This window comes from Brachycentrus maculatus, unplaced genomic scaffold (assembly GCF_059751285.1).
Source record: "Brachycentrus maculatus isolate JH-2025_06_01 unplaced genomic scaffold, ASM5975128v1 h1tg000064l, whole genome shotgun sequence".
Classification (NCBI taxonomy): Eukaryota; Metazoa; Arthropoda; class Insecta; order Trichoptera; family Brachycentridae; genus Brachycentrus; species Brachycentrus maculatus.
In genome coordinates, this window is record NW_028280818.1 from 1088427 (window position 1) to 1112602 (window position 24176).

The 24176-nt window shown below is 34.5% G+C and overlaps 1 protein-coding gene across 1 annotated transcript in view; it reads right to left on the minus strand.

Moving 5' to 3' along the window:
* The window catches only part of LOC148311480 (regulating synaptic membrane exocytosis protein 4-like), a 41674-nt gene that overhangs the window by 16721 nt on the left and 777 nt on the right, over positions 1–24176 (minus strand). Inside the window, exons 2-3 of the mRNA XM_088256574.1 lie at positions 19511–19667; positions 12095–12229 (exon numbers count right to left, since the gene is read on the minus strand). Of these exons, the coding sequence (XP_088112700.1) occupies positions 12095–12229; positions 19511–19667 (292 nt within the window). The remainder of the gene's footprint in view (positions 1–12094; positions 12230–19510; positions 19668–24176) is intronic.

The window sequence follows — 24176 nt, forward strand, 5'->3', positions numbered from 1 at the left end:
ATCCATTCGGAAAACCATGTTAGATTTTTAACAAAGATTTTATTTTAAATTATTTTGATATTAAATTAATATTATGTATTAAAACCACTTTTCTTAGTTTTAATATTCAAATCAATCAGTGCAAATAAGAGATTTAGTTTTCATATACTTTATCAATTCCTTGTACATTATTTTTTTTAGTTTTAATACAATTTAAATATATTCTGTTTATGTAATGTTTTTTTTCCAACAGTTTAAACACTACAAGAATATGCCATTATTAATTATACATGAAACTGATTCATAAAAACCTAAAAACTGATAAAAGTGGTTTATATTTTTTAACAACTTTTTAAGGTTTTTATGATTTCTCCAAATAAAATCTTAAGTGTCACAGATAAAACATTATTGAAATTGGTTGGAGAAATCACAAAAACTGAAAAAAGTTGTTTATATGTTTAAACAACTTTTTTAAGTTTTTATGAATTTTTCCAATCAGCTTCAACAGATACAGAAATCATAAAAATTATTATTTTTCTATTTTTACTTCTTTGTTTCATATTTGTACTACTTACGATTCTGTATTATCAAGAAACGTTAAGTATAATTATGTATTAGTTCAAATTTTAATTAGAAAAATTATAATATTTCGATTTGATTTAAAGTGGTTTTAATAAAAATATTAATTTAATTGTTATTAATATAGCAGTTTATTAAAAAAATACGTTTTATATACTTAATGAAAAATTTTCTTCGGTTTTCCTTATAGACACATGTTTAAAACACAATTTAATATTTTTTTCTTCAATTCATTTAAAAATTGTAATAAAAATCTTCTAAGTTCATCATTTATAAAAAAATAATATGGAAATCATAGAGTAAAAAATAATATTTAAAAAATTAAAAGGTAACAAGCTTAATAATTGACACTTATAGGCACACAAGACAGGCAATAGAAAATTATACGCTGAAATAAAATGGAAAAACAGTAGAATTAAAAAGTACAACTTACGCCACCAGAGTTGACCATAAAATAGTACAAAACACACACTTGTGTCATATCTGGACGCAGCGGCGTCCGATATGGTCGCACAGCACAAAATACATGATTTGTGGACAAAGGATGTTTTTTGTGCTGTGATTCCAACATAATGACGCTACTACTCGTATAATTGTTTGAAAATCATGATACTGGATATTTGAAGCATATTTTCAGGCTTCCAAGATAATGATGTTGCTATAAATGTCTCAAAATTGTATTTATAGATATTTAAATCGTATGTTTTATGATTCCAACATAATGACATATCTGAAATGTCTCAAAATTGTGGTACTGAATATTCAAATCATATTTTTTTACGATTCCAACATAATGACATTACTGAAATGTTTCAAAATTATAGTACTTGATATTTAAATTGTATGTTTTACAATTCCAACATAATGATGTATTGAAATATCTCAAAAATTCAGTACTAGATATTTGAAGCGTATTTTTAACAATTCCAGCATAATGATGTTACATTAACCATGCGAAAATCATGATGTTGGATATTTAAAGGGTATTTTTTTCAATTCCAACATAATGATGGTACTGAAATGTCTCAAAATTGTAGCACTGGATGTTTAAATTGTATTTTTTATGATTCTGATATAATGAAGTTACTATGACAGTCTGAAAATCATGATGTTGGATATTTAAAGCGTATTTTTTTCAATTCCAACAGATTGATGGTACTGAAATGTCTCAAAATTGTAGCACTGGATGTTTAAATTGTATTTATTATGATTCCGATATAATGAAGTTACTATAACAGTCTGAAAATCATGATATTGGATAATTAAACCGTATTTTTAGCGATTCCAACATAATGATGTTACTGAAATGTCTCGAAATTATAGTACTGGATATTTAAATTGTATTTTTATGATTCCAACATAATGATGTTAATATAAATGTCAAAAAACCATCGTAATATCACCAAGAATTGCGACCATAATGTTATACGAGTAGTGTTGAACACTCACAGTAATCATTTGTATACAAACACCTAACTGTGTGTGTGTGTTATCTCAATTCTGATGGGGTAAGATGATCGGGTTACACACAACAAGAGCGGGTGATACATCAAGATATTTCGTGATAAAATACTGCTTGGCGCGCTGAGATGGTATGTCATATCAAATACTTCAACACAATAAGTCACCGATGAGATAGTGTAGATTTTTTAAAATACTGACTTTTTGACAGCTGTCGCTTGTTCCGTCATTTTCTATGGTTACTTTTTAATTCTAGAACTATTCTAGAAGCATTTAAATATAAAAATAGAACACTCGCGTAAAACCACTTTTGAGTTTTTTAATGTAAGTACGACCAGTTTCGAGAACTATAAATGTTCTCATTAACACCAACAACAACAAAAAATGTTCATGGTTTCATATTGTGTCGGGTTGTGGTGCTGTGGTTAGTGTCGCGGACTCTTAAGTCAGAGTTTCTAGGTTCGAACCCACTCTATCACAATTTAATACCTATTTCTAATAATGAGCCGCTTAGGCTCACAGAAATAGTTTTAAATTGAAATATTTGTATAAATAATAAAAACACAAATATTTCCCTATTTAAAAAAATATGTATATTTATTTACCCTTATTCTATTCCTGACCAATATCACAGTTTTTAAATTTATTTAATTATTTTAAAACATGTAATATCGATATTCTGTCACCCTTCGTGGTATAATAACCATTTGCTAACCAGCTATCATTTTACCTAGATAACGGGTTTACTGTAATATGATAGTCAGTGTTAGTTGTGAGAATCTTGAACGGAATATAAGTTATGATTTTATAAATATTATCCAAGAAACTTCGAAAAAAGCAGACAGAAAAGCGACGGATAACTGAAATTATTTTTAAAACTGGGCGATTTGTATGACAGGCCCACCAAGCCAGCCAAACGTATACAGGTATTATTAAAACATGCCAAATTTATATATAATATCATGCTCAATCGGCAAAAGTCACTATCCCACAAAAGCCATCATGGTATTGGATATTCAAAGCGTATTTTTTACGATTCCAACATAATGATGTTACTTAAATATCTTAAAATCGTAGTACTGGATATTTAAATCATATTTTTTACAATTCCAACAAAATGATGTTACTGAAATGTCTCAAAATTTTAGTACTGGATATTTAAATCATATTTTTTACAATTCCAACATAATGACGTTACTAAAATGTCTCAAAATTTTAGTACTGGATATTTAAATCATATTTTTTACAATTCCAACAAAATGATGTTACTAAAATGTCTCAAAATTGTAGTACTGGATATTTAAATCATATTTTTTTCTATGATTATGATGCTACTAAAATGTTTTAAAATTTTAGTACTGGATATTTAAAGCGTATATTTTACGATTCCAGCATAATGATGTTACTTAAACGTCTCAAAATCGTAGTACTGGATATTTATAGCGTATTTTTGACGATTCCAGCATAATGATGTTACTATGAGTGTCTGAAAGCCATGGTATTGGAAAATTAATTTGACATTGTGAACAAATAAAAAATGTATTATTAAAAAATCGTTATAATTGTTTTCTGGTAAAAAACACCTTTTATACAATTTTCCAGTTGTAGTATTTTCACATTTAGCGCAATAATATTTGCGCAAAGGAAGAATATCGTAGCATTTTTATGCAGTGACTTTTACCGATTGGGAATGAAGTACCCCTATTAATCACAGCGAGAGGCTCTTTACCATTTCCATTTGTTCAGTTAATCCCCCATCATTAACACTGTGATACTATGCACAATAAACACTTTCTAGCAATGTATTGGTAAACACTGGTTCGTACATTGGGCCGGTACTTCCTACAGCCGCTGTGCTCCTGATCAGTTCAAATAAACTGCTATTTTGGTTGGTTGGAAGATATTGCTATTTAGTCAATGTACATATTTCTTTTCCGTACATGAAGTTTAAATAAATAAAAATTAATAAACAAATAGATTCGAATTGTAGACTCAGCAGGCATAGTGTGAGTTATACTATTCATAAAACACACAGTTCTGGGTTCGATTCCCAGGGGTGACAAAAAAGTAGTTTTTTCACTCTAATATTTATTTAATATTACCCTAGACTGATATCCGAAGTGCAGGGCTGATCACCTTTGCTTCGTGTATTTAACGATCGAGATAACACTGCTTATTGTGGTGCCCTATGCACCATTTGGTGCGGAACAGGTCAGAAAAATAAGGTGATCACTTGAATCAGCCAATGATAGGTCGTAAGCCCTGTGAGTATCCAGACTTCCATATGTGGAGGTCCTCACCGAAAAGTTAAATTTTCTATATTGCACAAAAAATAATTTAAATGCAAATCTGTTCTGTTGACTAAAGTTGCGACAAAACGTGACCAATCCTGTGTTAAACCAATATGAAATCATTAAATAGCACCAAAACATAACAATTTTACAAGCTAGAATTCCGGATTACTTAAAATCATTTTTAATGGAAATGTAACATTTTGGTAAGGACCTCCACATTCATGGTATAATAAAAAAATTAATTTTATCTGTTTTGATATCTGTAAGAATATTGATGATTTTAGTAGCCACGTGTTTTTAGTTACTGCCAAATTGATGGATGAGTTGAGGTTCACTGATGTGATGTGTATTACGCATAGTATCACCCAAAGGCGCAGTAGTGCGTCATGTTGAGTATGAAGATCAAGAGGTGTTGCAAAGTCTATGCGAACAGTGCTGGAAATGGATGGGGAAGAACCCCGGCTGTGTTCAGTAGGTCGGTAGAGTAACAGTGAGTAAAGGTAGACCACTGACACACACAACGAAGATAGACAGGTCCGTTACGGCATCAGCAACCATGAACACCAACAGCCAGAGATACCTACTGAGTAGCGGTGAAAACAGAGGAAGGAAGGAAGAGTAAAGGAAATGATGAAATTATATGATGCTAACGGTCCTATGTATAGCACTCTCAACTTCCCCATGCAGCACATGTGGTCGCGGAGCCCCGAGAATGTGCTATTTGACCATATCAGCCGTACTACGACCAAAATGTTGCATTGGTCCACCAACCTCTATCATTTTTCAATGTAAATTATATCCCGTTTTAGCTTGCACTCTAGCCGTGACTAACGATAACTCTAGTTGTGACTTTGATTGTGATAATATTTGGAGTTTTGGCTCTAGATGTGTCTCGAGACTCTAACCGTGGCCGATAGATTCACGACTAGAGTGGCAGATAAAGATTCAAGCGAGCATCACAACTAGAGTGGTAGCCGGAGTTGCAGTAAAAGCTATTGTACAACTAGAGCCATAGAATTGTGATTGTGACTAGCTATGGCTCTATCGTAGCTCTAACTGCGACTTTAGCTGTCACCCTAGTTGTAATATTGGCTTTGTCTTTAGATGTTACTCTAGTCATGAATATAAATGCGACTAGCTTTGTCTCTATATTTATGACTAAGACTCTTGCTGTGATTTTATAATTGTGGCTCTTAGTGTACTCTGACTGCGACTCTAGCTGTGATCTCTAGGCATGAACATACCAGAGCTATAAATGCGTCCCTGGTTGTGTCTATTTCTGAGCTGGTTCTATAATTGTGTCTAGTTGTGGTTCTAGTTGTGACTCAAACTGCAACTCTATTCTTGATACTATTATAATTTGAATCTGTCTGTGACTCTAGTCATGAATCTAGTTATTTTTTTAAATATTTTTTTTTATAAAAGGTCAATGGATCTTGCATCCCTTATGTCACTGCGACCATGTTAGGTCTATTGTGACCTCCCTCTGTGTCATAGCTCACTCTCAAGACCTACGTGAGTCATGTAGCTCACGACTTGTCTTGTTGGAAAGAGCTTTACCTTCTCAGAGTCCTGTAGTGGCTCTCGAAGGATGTGACTTTGGTTGCGAGTGTGTGCGTTACAATTATAGAAAATATGGATGGGTGTTTCGCTATCCTCCATATAAAATCTGCAGACTGGGAATCATGCAGTCCAACCTAGTTGTTACTAGTGCTGATTTTATAATCGAGATATAACCTAACTGCGACTCTAGCTGTGAAACTAGCTGTCACTCTAGTTGTGATTCTAGTCTGAATATATGGCTGTGACTAGAGGTGCGCCCCTAGTTGTGTCTATAACTGAGACTGATTATAATTCTATAATTGTTTCTAGCTTTGGCTAAAGATGTACCCTAACTGCGACTCTAGCTGTGAAAATCTAGCTGTGTCTAGTTGTGATTTTAGTCTGAATATATATATGGCTGTGACTAGAGGTACATCCCTAGTTGTGTCTATAACTGAAACTCTGATTATGATTCTATAATTGTTTCTAGCTTTGGCTAAAGAAACTCTAGCTGTCACTCTAGTTGTGATTCTAGCCGGAATCCATGGCTGTGATTAGAGGTACATTCCTAGTTGTATCTATAACTGAGACTCTGACCGTGGTTTGATAATTGAGTCTAGCTATGGCTGATAGTATACCCTAACTGCGACTCTAGCTGCGAAACTATAGGTGGAAACTGTGGCTCTAGTCATGAACATACCAGTGCTGGAGGTGCGTTCCTAGTCATGTCTTCATCTCACAGACGCTGTCTATGATTCTAAAAAACTTTAAACGTTTCTAGGTGTACTTTAAGTAGTGATCTTTAGCCCTGATATAACTATGATTTCGATTTGATTAGATGTTTACCTGTTCTTGAAAATTATTCACTTAATTTATTACTACGTAAAATAATAGATATAGGAACATTGCGTGTGTCAGACGATGTTGGGTGCTTAGTCAGAAAGTTATCCTCGATTTAGCAAGCACAATACAATCTTCAACAATTTAACATAGATCGCCCTGAAAAAAAATATGGTTGGTGTTTTAAAGTTTATTAATCCGTCAGTCACGCGTTGACCTATAAAAATTTCAACCTCAATCTGTCCATGAGAACTGAACGATGCTGAATCTCTTCAATTTGATTTGAATAGATTTTTATCTGTTTTTAAATATAAGTCACTTAATTTCAATATTACCATGGACTGGTACCTGAAGCGGAGGGCCGATCACCTTTCTTTCATGTGTAAACGATCAAGATAACACTGCGTTTATTTGACACAGTGCCCTATGCACCATCGGGGTTCGGATAATGGTTTTATTATTATATAATCAATAATTTAATACATAAAAGTCACTTAATTTAATACTTCAGTATTTTTTATATGGCGTCCAAAGCCAACTATGGACTCTCCCAAGCTACCACAATGTAGATCAAAGCATTCCAAATGTGGTAATATAGAAAAATGATCAAAATATCAAGGGTTGAGAGAAGTGGAACTTTGGTGTTGTTTTAAGACACTTGAGTTAAGAGAACAAAGTTATGGAGACTATAAATAAATGAAAATCTAGAATACTTTGGGCATTTTATGAGGGGAGAAACCAAGTAATACGTACATTATATTACAAGGCAAAGTGAAAGGTAAACGCAGCATAGCAAGAAAGCGTTTATCCTGGCTTGGCAACTTGAGAGAGTGGTTCCAATGTAGCACTGAGGCCCTATTCAAAGCGACTGCAGAATTGACATTATGGTTGCCAGCCTTCAGCGTGGAGTGGCACAAAAGGAAAAATCAATAAATCAATTGATTGAGGACAAAGAATTATCCTCTATTTTATACAAAACCTCAGTTAGTAAATAAGTCTAAATTATGTTTTGAATATTAAAAGCATTAACTTTGTGGATCATATTGATATATTATTTCGAGAAATAAAAATACTTTGTGTTTTGATCCACTCACATTTTTATTAACCAACTAGTTTCGGCAACAACCTGTTGCCCTCTTCAGGGTTTATTCAGTCATAAATTAAACCCTGAAGAGGGCAACAGGTTGTTGCCGAAACTAGTTGGTTAATAAAAATGTGAGTGGATCAAAACACAAAGTATTTTTATTTCTCGAAATAATATAAGGCTACATTAGACTGTTGTTTATTTGCTCCATACAAACATATTATATATCTGACATCGCCAAGTGCCCTTGAGGTAGTATTTTACGAAAATGGCGCTATGTAAATTATCTAAATTTATTATTATTATTTATCACAGCACTGGAAAATGCTGCTTTCTTTTAAATACTTGGCCTGTTCAATTAATACGTAGACTGACGTCATAAAACGAAATGCACTTTAATTAGAAGTTACATGTCTGGGTCCCCTTCAAAGTAGTCACCTCTCCGACGCACACACTTATCCCAACGGTGTTTCCTCTTTTTAAAACAGTCCTGGAACGCTTCTTTTGTGATGTCCTTCAGCTCCTTCGTCGCATTTGCCTTAATTTCGGGAATCATCTCAAATCTTCTTTCTTTCAAAGGGCTTTTGAGTTTGGGGAACAAGAAGAAGACAGAAGGAGCGAGATCCGGTGAGTAGGGTAGGTGGGAAGAACGGTGAACGAGTGTTTGGCGAAAAGCTCATGAGGTCTGAAACTAATGAATCAACAACGCTCACGACAACGCTTGTAGGGACCCAGACACATAACTTCTCAATAAAGTACATTTTGTTTTATGACATCAGTCTACGTATTGATTGAACAGCCCTCGTATAAAAATAAAAATAACTCGTGCAAGAGCAATGCTGAGTTTATTAATGTAAACACGACTAGTTTCGAGATCTACACATCGCTCACTCCTTTCAAGAACGTCATAAATCAAAAAACTTGATTTTTCAGGAGAACGTTTTTAAAGTTTAAAAATATAATACAATGCATTAAAAATAAATATCAAGCCACTTATTGAACTTTTTACCGTGCAACAGATCTTTTTAGGTAAAACCTGAAGGTTTTATCTCCATTTGAAAAATATTTAGTATATTTAGAAAAATAATTAAACAATACCTTTTCTTAAAAATGCAAAAACAACACTTTCTGCCCTGTAGCGGGTAAATATTAAGTTAAAAATATGCCGCTTTTGCTGGGATATAGTACATTTTCTGAGCATTCCGAAAACATGCACAACTGAAAATCGACGATTTTTGATTTATGACGTTCTTGAAAGGAGTGAGCGACATGTTCTCATCGCCATGTGAAAATACAATAATTTTGTATTTTCACCTCTTGAAGTACATACCACAAGGTTAACAATGCTTTTAATGTACTAAAATATAATTGATAGAAATAGAGAAATATTATTCATTTTTGTTGTTGTAAAAACGTATTGTTTTCTCCCTTAAAATGTCCACTAAATTTAAAATGGACCCTTTTTACAAAAAGATCTTCAGCAAATTTTAGCATATATACGAGTATATATAAAAAAAAATCTCAGCACAAAACCATTAAGGCGACATAATATATAACCCTCAACATAATTTTCTTTGAACCCTGGTAATATTTAACGGAATCACATTTTTTGCATAAAACACCGTTTTTGCATTGAAAAAACTAGTTTTTCTTCGAAATAATTATATGGTTTTGAAAAGAAAAGAGTTATTGAAAGGTATGGAGTTAAAGTCCGCCTTTGTATTGTAATGGTCAGCACGCTCGGCTACCGTTCTGGAGGTCCCGGGTTCGATTTCCAGGGGGGGACAAATAAATATAAGTGAATTTTTTCACTAATATTTCAATATTACACTGGACTGGTACCTGAAGCAGAGGGCTTATCACCTTTCCTTCATGTGTTAACGATCAAGATAACACTGCATTTATATGATGCAGTACCCTATGCACCATTGGGGTACAGATAAGGGTGCAGATATGATCCAGTGCCCTATGTACCATTGGGGTACGGGTAAGGGTTAAAAGAAAGGAGTATTAAAAAATTCACCAAATTTCAATAAAAATGTTCCTGAGAAAAAATGTGCGCCGACAACACGTCGTCGCGTGACGACTTTGTATCTTTGATAGTACACCCTTAAAGAAAGCTGAAAGAATACATTGATTCAACGCAACTATCGAGAGAGACAAGAAAATGCAGAGTGTATTGCTAAATCGAGGATTCGTGAGTATAAAATAGTAGTGGTCCGTCGGGGGAAGAAGTGTTGAGTGGGACAAGTAGTTTCCATAGCTACAAGTAAGTGAGGAGACAGATGTATTTCAAGAAATAGCTATTGTACAATACACATATAACAAAATATACCAAAAGTGCAGAAATCAAAGTGTCTTGTGCAACACAATCGTGCAGATTGAATTCATTATTTACCTACTAATAACATAGAGATTTTGCAAAAAAGAGTTACATCAATATTTTGAAAATGCATCCTTGGGCAAAGGTCTCCTAACCTACTTAGAGGGAAGGTGTCCATTTCAAAGATTCGACTTCAAAATACGGTCTGAAAATGTCTCTAATCGTGTGAATTTGTATGTGAATGTTAGGTTAGAAGTTTTATTTGAATGTGACACTGTAATGTTAGGTTAGAAATTCAGGTGTGATCATGTCACTCACTCCTTTCAAGAACGTCATGTATAAAAAAACTTGATTTTTCAGGAGATCATTTTTTAAGTTTGAAAACATAATGAAATGTTTTGAAAATAAATATCAAGCCACTTATTGAACTTTTTACTGTGCAACAGATCGGCTGTCCAAATTTAAAACACAGTAAGGTATTTTTTTTGTAGTAGGTTTTTTTTGCATTTTTGGACTAAGTAGAGTCTACTTAGTCCATAAATGCAAAAAAAACCTACTACAAAAAAATGTCCCTTACTGTGTTTTAAATTTGGACAGCCGAGATCTTTTTAGGTAAAATCTGAATGTTTTTTCTCCATTTGAAAAATATTTAGTATATTTAAAAATATAATAAAACAATAGCTTTTCTTCAAAATGCAAAAATAACACATTCTGCCCTGTAGCGGGTAAATATTAAGTTAAAAATATGCCGCTTTTGCTGGGATTTAGTACATTTTCTGGGCATCCTGAAAACATGCACAACTGAAAATTGACGATTTTTGATATATGACATTGTTGAAAGGAGTGAGCGATGTGTGACTTCAAAATACTAGTTGTTTGATCGGTCTGAAAATGTCTCTGATTGTGTGAATTTGAATGTTAATGTTAGGTTAGAAGTTTCATTTGAATGTGACACTGTAATGTGAGAATAGAAATTGAATTTGAATATGTATTTGACGGTGTTGGGTTTGATCAGTTGTGAATTATTAAGATTTTCAATGAAAAAAACTCCAAAACTGAAGTATTTTGATTAATGGTCTTTAAAAAATGTTAAATTGTCTTCTATGTAATGTTAGGTTAGGTTAGAAATACAAGTAGTGAAGTGAGGCAACGTATTGATGTTAGGTTAGGTTAGGGTAGACACCCTAGGTAGAATAAAGTGTCAGGTGTGATGATGCGATTCTTCTATGTAAGGTTAGGTTGGAAAAGACAAATAGTAGACCTAGATACCTGCCATAGATAATATAAAGTGTAATGAGGCAATGTATCTATGTAAGTTTAGGTTAGGGAGATCATTAATTGATTTGGCAGTCACTTTGTGGCAAAATAAATCCATTTTTAATTTAAGTTTTACTTGTTAAATTCTACTATTCCTTAAAATCTACTGCGACATGCGTTTCGATGCATTCCTCATCATTTTCGGTGTTTCATACGGTGTTTGAAAATGATGCGGAATGCATCGAAACGCGTGTCACAGTAGATTTTAAGAAATAGTGGTATTTACTAAGTAAAACTTAAATTAAAAATAGATCTAAGATACCTACAATAGATAGTATGAAGTGTCAGGTGTAGTGATACGATTCTTCTCTGTAAGGTTAGGTTGGGTCAGAAATATGAACTGTATCTAGTGAGGCAACAATTTACGTCAGTTTAGGTTAGGGCAGATACCCTGGATAGTATAAAGTGTCAGGTGTGATGATGAGATTCTTCTATGTAAGGTTAGGTTAGAAATACAAATAGTGTAGTGAGGCAACGTATCGATGTAAGGTAAGGTAAAAAGTATCAGGTGTGATGATGCGATTTCTCCGTGTAAGTTAAGGTTAGGTTCCAGAAGTATGAACTGTCAAGTGTGATGATGCAATGCTTGGACGTGAGGTCAGGTCAGGTTGGGCGGACACCGGTCGGGTTTAGGGGGCGGATCGGGGGGCGCAGGCGGGAGCCCTATCCACTTACGATGAGGCCTCGGAGCTAGATATGGAGGCGAGGCTGGGGGCCCTCGGCGCCGCGGCGGGCAGCACCTCCTGCGAGCGCTGGATGCTCCCGGCGGAGGCTCGCTTGCGCCCCCATCCGGAGCTGGTCGCCTCTACACTCGCAATGGACACACGGTTCAGACTTGCCTCACACTCGCGGCAAATTGGATGCACATCGGATCAATCGTTTGCACCAACAGTGATTGGGTAAGACCACTTTTGAGATTATTAATGTAAACATGACTAGTTTCGAGAACTACAGATGTTCTCATCAACGAGTGAAAATACAAACTGCGTATCCTATATTAATCAATCAATAGTAAATTAAAAACATTTTGAGTGCGTACAAATCTGGATTATCTCCAAATAGGAGTTATTTTTTTTTAAATTTTGACATATTAACATGGATGAAAAAGAACAGTGCAATACTGGTATTTTCCAGTGCAAACAACCTCCGATGTGCATCCATCGTAGCCAAAATCTATCAACATTAAACAAATATATACATAGACATATGTAAGTGATCACTTAAAGCATGTTTTTTTGAACACCAAGTAAGCTGCATTTGTGGAACCATTTAGTGACAGTCTAAAATTGATGAAACTAACACAGCTGTGCGCTAATAGTATTGTCGGTGACAGCTAGAAAATCGTCATCCGAATGCAGAACAGTCCTAACCACAAATAAGGATATTCAACAAAAAAGCGACTGGACTTTGAAATGTTAATGTAAAATAACAATTATGTAGTTTTTTCCAAGTAAAATTTATCTTATTTGGCCAGTGACCAATGTATAAAACTTGTGTGAGACCCATCATGACATATGGGATCAAATGCAAAGCGGATACCGCAGTAACAAAAAACGCGCTAATAGTGTCAGAAATGAAAACTCTAAGGAGCATATCTGGCAAGAGTCTTCGAGATGGAATAAGGAACACCAGGATCAGGGAAATATGGGAGATGGAAGATGTCGTTAGGTGGGGAAGGCAACGAAGACAATAGTATGCGCGTGTGATGAGAATGGAACCATCCAGACTCCCACATTGCACTGCACGGCCAACTCCAAGGTAGATGACTTTCAGGCACCACCAAAGAGAGGGATTGACGGCTGGGAATCGACATCGCAGGAGGCTAATCTCTCTTAAAAACAGGCCAAAACTCCGACCAAGAAGGAAAAGAAGAAGAAGACCAGTGGCCGGGTTTCGTTGTTACTGACATCATCAAACTGGTGGGAGCCTAGACAAAATTATATGTCTTATACACAACAGGGCAGGGGTGACAACCATGATTTTGCATAAAATTTTCTAACAAAATTCACTCAACTGACTTAATTTAAATTCATTTAGTCAGAAAAATTTATATAAAAAAATCATGGTTTTCAACCCCTGCCTTGTTGTGTATAAAATAAACAATTTTTTCTAACCTCTCACTAGTTTAATGATGTCGGTAACGACAAAACCCGGCCACTGGTCTTCTCTTTCTTTTAATTCTAGCGTCCAGTTGTGAATATTTTCAAAAAAAGATATACAAAACGTATCCCTTGAAATACTTGTTTTTTTTACTGCAATGGCAGGGCCATCTGTTGAACGCAACAGCAGCATAATCAATAATAAATATGGCGGACAGCGTGCTTCTTGACAGCTGCTTTCGCTTAGTATTTCAGACATTATCGATTGCTTCAAATTGCTTAATGGATTTTAAATATATTCTTTGCTTCACATTGAAATTAAACATATTAGGAATGTACGCTTTCCGTTTTCTTTCTTTTCCATTTAACCAGATTTGTGTGGCTCAGGATTGTTCTGCATTCAGGAGAGGATCTATGACGTCCGTGGGGTCTTTGCGCACAACACCCAAAGTGAAAAGTACATTTGATAAGAACACTTTAAAAACAGCTAACGATGATGGGCTAGATTCACACAAAGCTGAAAAAACATGTAATAGAATTAGTTTTGTGGATTTTTCGTCACAGGGATATCTATCAAGTTTTCAGATTTAAAAAATATAATAAAGTAAATTGTATCTTGTGTGTCGGTGAAAATAAAAATACAATTATTTATATAAAAAAATTTTAAAAAATTTTTAAGTTAAATTAATTATTTTTAATACTGTGTAGAAAAAAACATTAAAAAAAAAATAATTAAATTAAAAATATTTTGTTTTTATTATTTACAATACTTCAATTTCAAACTATTTCTGTGAGCCCAAGCGGCTCATTATTAGAAATAGGTATCAAACTGTGGTAGAGTGGGTTCGAACCAAGAGACTCTGATTCAAGAGTCCGCGACACTAACCACGGGACCACAACCCGACACAACTTAATGAATATAATGTTACTTGTTCATGAAGATTTTCCTGTGACCAAAATACCAAATATATAAAATAATCAAACAAAAAACGAAGACATTAAAAAGAATTGTCAATATAAATATGAAAAAATAAAACACTAGACCACTTTTGAGTTTATTAATGTAAACATGACTAGTTTCGAGAACTACAGATGTTCTCATCAACAGGTGAAAATACAAACTGTGTATTATATTAGATTTAAGTTATGTACAGACGTTTCTTAGTGTAACTGCATTTTATAAAATAAAATAACAACTATGTAGTTTTTTCCACATTAATTTTATTTGACCAGCGACCAGGTTTCAGTCTCAACCAGTCTGATGATGTCGGTTACGACGAAACCCTGTTGCTGGCCAAATAAAATTTGTACGGAAAAAACTACATAGTTGTTATTTTACTCTATAAACATGACTAGTTTCGTCCGCATCTGTAGTGTAATGGTCAGCACGATCGGCTACCGTTCTGGAGGTCCCAGGTTCGATTCCCAGGGGGGTCAAATAAATATAAGTGATTTTTTCACTGTGATATTTATTCAATATTACCCTGGACTGGTACCTGAAGCGGAGGGCTGATCACCTTTCCTTCGTGTGTAAACGATCAAGATAACACTGTGTTCATATGAAGCAGTGCCCTATGCACCATTGGGGTGCGGATAAGGGTTTTATATATATTTTTTTATATAGTTTCAAGAATTCTCGAAATTTGTCGTGTTTACATTAATAAAGTCAAAAGTGGTCTTGTACGAGTGATTTATTTCAAACATTGTTTGTATCAATGCTAAATCCAGTTCACGCCGGCTTCTGGTAAACTGAAGATTGTGTAAATTTACTAAGTAATATGTTACTATGGGCTACCTTAAACGTTTTACATTTTTGACATCATAACATAATATAATGCTCGATAAAAGCTTTCCCTATTCCATTGAATTATACTAAGGTACAAATTTTAAAAATATATATATTTCCGCACATTTTAAGATCAAAACCATTGAATTACCTTGATAGGTTTTTTTATAGCAGTCGTTTAAAATGTTGGCATTATTTTTCGATAACCCTGTATATTACTTTATATAGATAACTAAACATTCGTCCACGCGACAACGCCCCTCTCCGAGAAAGTCAAGTGCATTTACTTCCCCGCGGCCCGCACCCGCCACGCTTTCTTTACCTTCCTGATTGCTGCGAATAGTTCATCGGACGATGCGATTGCAATCACACGATAATTAGGAGGTCACCTACGGCCATATCGTCGTCCGGTTGACGAAAGTTTAGTCACTACGTTAGTTGTTCGTAAAGGTATGTATTATTATTCAATTCAATTCAATTCAATTTATTCAATAAAAAAATAATATATACATAACAAACAATATTCAAGGCGTATATATTAAAAGTAAGCAAGAAGACTTAAAGGTGTAGAAGAATCCCGCTTCGGAAAACTCCTTCGGACACATGGAACAGATCAATATCCAATGTGATATTGTTCAACATAGCGGTAGCTCTTCCTACAGGCATAACCATCGGCAGGTTGGTCCTGTGTATAGGAATGTGAAACAATCTATGCCGACGCTGTCTTAGGTAACTATCGGGAACATACAGACCAATGCTCCGGATAATTTCAGGATTATCGATCATACCGCGCAACAATCGATAAAAATGCGTAATTAAATACACATTCCTTCTAGTCTCTAAACTGTTGTAGCCAAGCATACCCTGGAGAAACTGGGTCGGGTAGAGCCAAGGATAATAGCCGTACTCTTTCATGTAGAGATACCTCAAAAACTTCTTTTGGACTTTCTCTACCATAAGAGAGTACTTAAGCTCGTGTGGCCCCCAGATCATGGAGCCACTCTCGAGTCTACTTCGCACCGAGGAGTTATAAAGAGTTCTCAGCACGCGGGTATTTTGGAAAACCCTGGCAGTACGCAGAACAAATCCTAGCATTTTCAATGCATTACCACTGACTGCCTCTATATGATCGTGAAATGACATCAAGGTCATGATAAAAGATATTCTCGGTGAATCTCTCCTGAACTCCTGTTCATGCTGTGACTAATGTGCGCAAAATCTGTTATTTATGTCCGTCAAAGGCTCGTAGGATGACAAAGCAACGCATAATATTGACATATCGCTCACTCCTTTCGAGAACGTCATAAAAAAAAACTTGATTTTTCAGGAGAACGTTTTTAAAGTTTAAAAATATAATGCAATGTATTAAAAATATTACCCTGGACTGGTACCTGAAGCGGAGGGCTGATCACCTTTCCTTCATGTGTAAACGATTGAGATAACACTGCGTTTATATGAAGCAGTGCCCTATGCACCATTGGGGTGCGGATAAGGGTTTATTATTATTAAAAATAAATATCAAGCCACTTATTAAACTTTTTACTGTGTAACAGATCTTTTGAGGTAAAACCTGAAGGTTTTTTCACCATTTGAAAAATATTTAGTATATTTAAAAAAAATATTAAACAATACCTTTACTTCAAAATGCAAAAACATCACTTTCTGCCCTGTAGCGAGTAAATATTAAGTTAAAAATATGCGCTTTTGCTGGGATATAGTACATTTTCTGGGCATTCCGAAAACATGCACAACTGAAAATTGATGATTTTTTTATTTATGACATTCTTGAAAGGAGTGAGCGATATGTAGTAGCTGTGCAGAATACTGATTTATTGTTAAATATCTCTTACATTTATTCCTAATAAACCAAACTTATGTACCATGTAACCAATTCCTATTGTTAAATACTTTTGATAACTTTCACGTTTTTAATTGCGTAGTCCGCCTGACGAAAGTTTAGTTACTATGTATCAACAAATATAGTTTAGTTATCTAGTGTTAAATAATTTTTTTAAATACCAGCATATATCACTAAAAAACAAAATATTATCTTAATAAAAAAGCTTTGAAAATTATAGAAAAAAAAAACATGAAAAAGCAACTTATAACATACATATATCGTAGTCATACAGGAGATAGTGACCAAGTGCATTCTGTACAAAAACGTGGTCATGGACTATTTGATATCTTACTAGCTTAAAATTTCCCTGAAAAAAATTCCAAAATATTTTATACTTGGAAGTATAATATATTGACTTGTTAAAAATGACTAACTGCATTGATGTTCATTTTCTTGCCAAGCAAAAGTGACTTAAATGGCCCTCCTGAACATTTTACGTTTTGGTAGTTGGTCACTTTCTCCTGTACGACTACGATATATTCAAAACAATACTCGAGACAAAACCCTATATTTTTTAAAAATAAAAACATTTAACCTCTCCTAAAAATAAAATAATTATTTAAAATTCTAATGAATCAGAGGGAGTATTAGTAATTTTCCGAAACATATTTTAAAGATATGTATTTTACACATACAACTATATATAATACCAACTGTCTCTCAATTTCAGTTTCTTATAAAAATTTACATATATTTTTTTAATCCACCTTTTAATGCTCTGGGAATTATAGGTTCAGGATGGGATAACAACAGGACATTTAAATAATAAATAAAACAAATTAAAAAATAAATAAACACCGGCCAACAATTCACAACGTTTATTTTGTAACTGGCATAAAAATACCTGATCTTTTTGCACTTTGCATAGCTGAATTCAAAAACGAAAGCAAAAAAAAATTTATGCGTCAGATTTTTAAGATATGGATATTTTTAATACTGATATTGACAAAGTTAATCTTATTATTTTTGTATTTTGTTCGCCTTCGTAGTGTAATGGTCAGCACGCTTGGCTACCGTTCTGGAGGTCCCGGGTTCGATTCCCAGGGGGGGGTCAAATAAATATAAGTGATTTTTTCACTGTACTATTTATTCAACACTACCCTGGACTGGTACCTGAAGCGGAGGGTTGATCACCTTTCCTTCATGTGTAAACGATCAAGGTAACACTGCGTTTGTATTACGCAGTGCCCTATGCACCATTGGGGTGCGGATAAGGGTTTTATATATTTTTGTATAAATATATATAAACATATAATGCTCTTGTGTTCAGTATTAATAAGTTAATATATATTTCCACTGTTACTCCAAAATTATCAATACTTTTTTTGAATCCCTTAGACCTTAGACTAAAGCATGTCTAGATACCAACCACTATTACGGTTTCAACGTATGGGGTCCATACAAACAATGATATGACTGTAACACCAAAACTTGACGTGATACAAGCTTGTCACCATATAGACTTTGAATAAGAACGATTAACTTAGTCCAAATCAGTCATCAAACTTTCAGTTACAAAATCATTGTTGGCCAGTGTAATTGAAGAAAATTAATACGTTTTTTTATATATAGAATTAGACACTGTATTTTTTATCTTAAAAAGTACTTAGAATGAAAAATATTCATATACAATATTTTTTTTTCATTATAAATTTTGAAGTATTTGAATGTTAATACAGCATAATATGAATAGAAGATAAACATCCATGGCTTCGTTTATTCATACATAAATCATAGAAAAAAACCCGGTTTAGTTTTATATTATTTTAATTTATTCTATGGGTTCATATTTTATTTGACTTCTGCTCAATTTAATATAAATGAATGATGCCTTTGTTGAATTTTCTATGCACAAATTGGGTATAAACGCAACTAGCTTTCACGTCGTCTTTGATTTTAGCATTCATCAACACTTCATTCTGACAAAAGATCAAATCGACCAATTGCCATATCGAAATCACGATCATTATCATTCACCATCGCATCAAACTAACAAATTAGCATTCATCAGCACATCAAATCCACAGATTGCCATATAAAACTGACAAACTCACAATCATCGAAATCAAATTGACAAATTAGCATTCACCAACGCCTCAAACTTGTCATTCACCGACACATCACACTGACAAATTATCATTAATCAAGGTATATCACACTGACAAATTATCATTCACCGATGTATCAAACTGATAAATTATCATTCACTGATACATCAAACTGACAAATTATCATTCACCGACGCACCAAACCGACAATCAGCATTCATCTACCAATCTGGGGGCTATCTATTGTCATCTAAGGACCTGTCTCCGTCCGCACTGCCCTCCCCGTCGCTGGAGGCCGAGGAGCCCCTCGACAGGCCCCCGGGGGGGCGCAGCTCGCCGGGGACGACCTCCTCACTGCGATGGACGGTGAAAGAGCTCTTCCCCTTCTTGCCGAAACCTAACCTACGCTTTCGACCTGACCAAACACACCCAAATTCGGTTTTAAAACACGGAAACTGCGATGATATGAAAGTGATTTCATCAATCGATTCGGCAGTCATTTTGCAGTAATATCTATCCATTTTCAATTTAAGTCTTACTCGGTAAATACCGCTATTTGCTTACTTGGTAAATACTGCTTGAATAGTGGTATTTTCAAAGTAAAATTTATTTAATTCATTACTTAATTTGGCACTTTGTCACTTAGTGGTAAAATCTGTCGATTTTTAATAGTTTTATTTAGTCAATACCATTATTTCTTCAAATCTATTGTAGCACGTATTTCGATGCGTTAGGCGTCACTTTCAAACACCGTAAAAATGTTTGAAAATATAAGGAACGCATCGAAACACGTGTCACAAAAGATCTTAAGAAATATTGGTATTTACCAAGTAAAACTTAATAAAAAGTTAAATTCAAATTAAAAATGGATATGAGCATAACCTGTTTTTTTTTAATTTTAACTGAGAATAGACACACATTCGTGTAATCACTATCTAGCAAACACCGCGTCGTATCGACGCAGTGCCCTATGCACCACTCAAGTGCAGAGAAGCCAATTTATTCAGTAGAAGTCTGGTTTGAAAATAATCAATGACATTTTTTCTTTCAAAATTCTCAGCACGTACTTGAATATTTTTTTGGTAGAAATTTTAGATTTTTTTGTCGAAAAAAATATTTACTAAGGGGTCACTCTAAACACAGTGCAGTGCATCTATAGTGACACACTATTGCTGGGGTTTTCACAAAGCAATTCCACATAACTCACATATCCAATGAGGCGAGATGGCCTAAAACGGTGCCAAGTCGAAAAAGTGGCTTTTCGAGAAGACAAAACTAGAATTAAAAAGAGGTATTATTCATTTTGAAATATCGAGTGCTAGATATTGTTTTTGAAGTAGCGAAATTAATGTAAAATGAAAGAAGATACTTGGCCTGTTCAATTAATACGTAGACTGATGTTATGAAACGATTTGTGCTAAAGTAAAGATAAATTTAGGAGTAGCATGTCTGGGTCCCCTTTAAAGTACAATAGAGTCTCGATTTTCCCACCTAAACCAGCCGCGGATAAGCGAAACAATCGGATGACACGGAAAATGATAAAATGACAATGAAAATGTGTTAAATGGATTTTTTTTTAAATACGTACATGTAACATAACTCACATAACATGTCCGCCTCCGTAGTGCAATGGTCAGCACGCTCGGTTACCGCTCTGGAGGTCCCGGGTTCGATTCCCAGGGGAGGGATCAAATAAAAATAAGTGATTTTTTTTCACTCTAATATTCTTTCAAATTACCTTGGACTGGTTGTTACCTGAAGCAAAGGGCTGATCACCTTTCCTTCATGTGTTAACGATCAAGATAATACTGCGTTTATATGATGCAGTGCCCTATGCACCATTGGGGTGCAGATAAGGGTTTGAAGAAGAAGAAGAATATAACTGAATGCATCGAACTAAAACATCAAAATGCGGCAATTATATTGCTTTCCGTGGCAAGTTTATGTATTTCAAAAAATGTTTAGTTTGTGTAACAAATTATTTGAAAAACCATTCTTTAAAAATGTCTTAGCTCAGGGGTTCCCAAAGTGTGCGCCGCGGCGCCCTGGTGCGCCGTAGAAAGTAAAGAGGGGCGCCGTGAGTCGATCCTCTATCATTATCCGAAAACACAATATTCTCGGGTACCTATGAAGCAACAGTTTCTTTTTTGAGAACTAGCATTTTTCTACCCAACTACTATTATTGTATGCACCTACCTACTTCTTTCGACTATAATATATGTATATGCATATATATAGTTACATTATCTATCGAATGAGTGAGGAAAGAACGGTAAAACAAATTTATGAGGCGAATGTAAGTGGAAAAAAGAGCAGAGGAAGACCGAGAAAAACATGGCACAATCAGGTATGCCAAATACTTGAAAGTGGTTAGGTTAGGAGTCGTAACAATTGGCGAGTATGTATGAGGAGATGCATGAACGTGGAAGAGGCGAAGAATGAAGACAGAGTGGTGTGGCGTTCTATTCTCTCTGCCTACCCCTGCGGGGAAGCGGCGTGATGGTTAGTTAGGTAGTTAGTTATCTATCCCAAATAGCTTACTAAAGTAGGGCGCCATGACAAAATACTAAACTTTTAAGTGTGCCGCGGGCTGAAAAAGATAACCCCTGTCTTAGCTCATGCAAGCATTTTTCTGATTGTAATATGTGCCTGCAGTCGGGTACAGGAAACGGGCAGTGCCCCGGTAGGTTAAATAACTCGGAAGGTCGGATAACGGAGACTCTACCGTATTCAACTCCCCGACGCATACACCTTTCCCAACGGTGTTCCCACTTTTGGAGACTATCCTGGATTACTTCATTTAGCTAAAGGACATGAAAAGACCTTTGTAAGAAAGAAGATTTGTGATGATTTACTCGATCACGGTTTCTTCCCACCCCCCCTACTCACCTGATCTCGCTCCTCCTGTCTTCTTCTTGTTCCCCAAACTCAAAAGACCTTTGAAAGGAAGATTTGAGACGATTCCCGAGATTAAGGCAAATGTGTCAAAGGAGCGGACATCACAAAAGAAGCGTTCCAGGACTGTTTCCATAAGTGGAAACACTGTTGGGATAAGTGTGTGCGTCGGGAAGGTGACTACTTTGAAGGGGACCCAGACACATAACTTCAAAATAGAGTACAATTTGTTTTATGACGTCAGTCTACGTATGAACTGAACAGCCCTCGCAAATGTAAGATGTATAAAGATTTTTTTTTGCATATTTGTTGGTGTATCGTTACATAAAATATCAATTTTGGATATGGTAGAGTTATGCAGTATCTGCCCAAAATAAACATCACAGCTGCCGGGTGTCTAATATTGCAAAACAACCATAAAACAATAGTTTTTTTAATGTACCGATTTTTTAGAGTATATTGTTCATGTTTTTTTCTCGGATATAAAATAGAAATGATAACAATAGAAATTTTTGTCCAACTCCGTAGTGTAATGGTCAGCACGCTCGGCTACCATACTGGAGGTCTCGGGTTCGATTCCCAGAGGGGGGTCAAATAAATATTAATGATTTTTTCACTGTAATATTTATTCACAACCCTGGACTGGTACCTGAAGCGGAGGGCTGATCACCTTTCCTTCATGTGTTGATGATCAAGATAACACTGCGTTTATATGATGCAGTGCCCTATGCACCATAGGGTGCGAATAAGGGTTTGAATGAATAATAGAAATATAGAAAATAGAAAGGATAGAAAATTGTAAAATGGTTTATATTCTTAATTTTCTCTTTTTGTGTGCATATTAGGTTAAAATGGATAAAAACAAATAGAATGTATGTTAAAAGAACTCCACCGACAAGACACACAAGGTGGCTTGGTGGGTCTCTGCAAAAAAATATTTTTAATATGTTTAAAATTGTTCTTTAAATAAATGTTTACTATTTATGTAAATAAAAAAAAAATAATTATTGATAATTAATTAATTATAATCAACTAACAGCAAAAAATCAATCTCCCATTTCAATCCAAGAAAAAGACATTCCGAATACACTTGAATGGAGAAACAAGGAAACAACATAATTCCATCAGAGTACACAACTTCCGTAGTCCGCCTCCATAGTGTAAAATTTATTTATAAAATATATTGGCCAAACTGCGAGAAATTTAAAGATTAGAATTAAAGAACATCATAGCGGTCTTGTTAGTAATTATTTTTCGGAATTTGCAAATCGCATAATAGATACTAATCACTCATTTCACTCTCATAAATTAAAATTACTACACCTTGTTCCATATAAAGGCCAAATCGTGAATTATCTTGAAAATTTAGAAATCCAAAAAAACCTAAATTCTAATAATAATTTATTAAATAATATATTGTTTCAAAATTCTTCACCATTGCTTTCCATTTTTCCTTTGTTTTCAAACTCCGTCCCTTGACTAACCCCTTCCCCTTACTTTCCCCTCTCCTTATTTATAGAACAATTTTATATTTTATATTTTAGTTATTATACAGACCTGAATGATGGAAGTTTAACTTCTGAAACATGTAGTCTATAATAAAACTCAAGTGGTAAAAAACGTGTTTTCTTTAATCATTGTAACATGTCTTACCACAAAGTTAATGCCGAAACAATAAATAAAGTAAAATTTATTTATTAAATGTTAAAATTCGTTGTCGGCATCTTTGCAAAGAACGAAATCCACGAGTTATCTCATAGTTAGCAGTCAATGTATTAAGTATATTATGTTGAGAAATAAAAAGACTTTGTTTTTTGATCCACTCACATTTTTATTGACAACTAACTAGTTTCGGCAACAACCTGTTGCCCTTTTCAGTCATAAATTAAACCCTGAAGAGGGCAACAGGTTGTTGCTGAAACTAGTTGGTTGTTATTTAAAATGTGAGTGGATCAAAAAACAAAGTCTTTTTATTTCTCAAAATAATAAATCAATATAAATCAATATTCAAAACAATGTGCTAGAATTG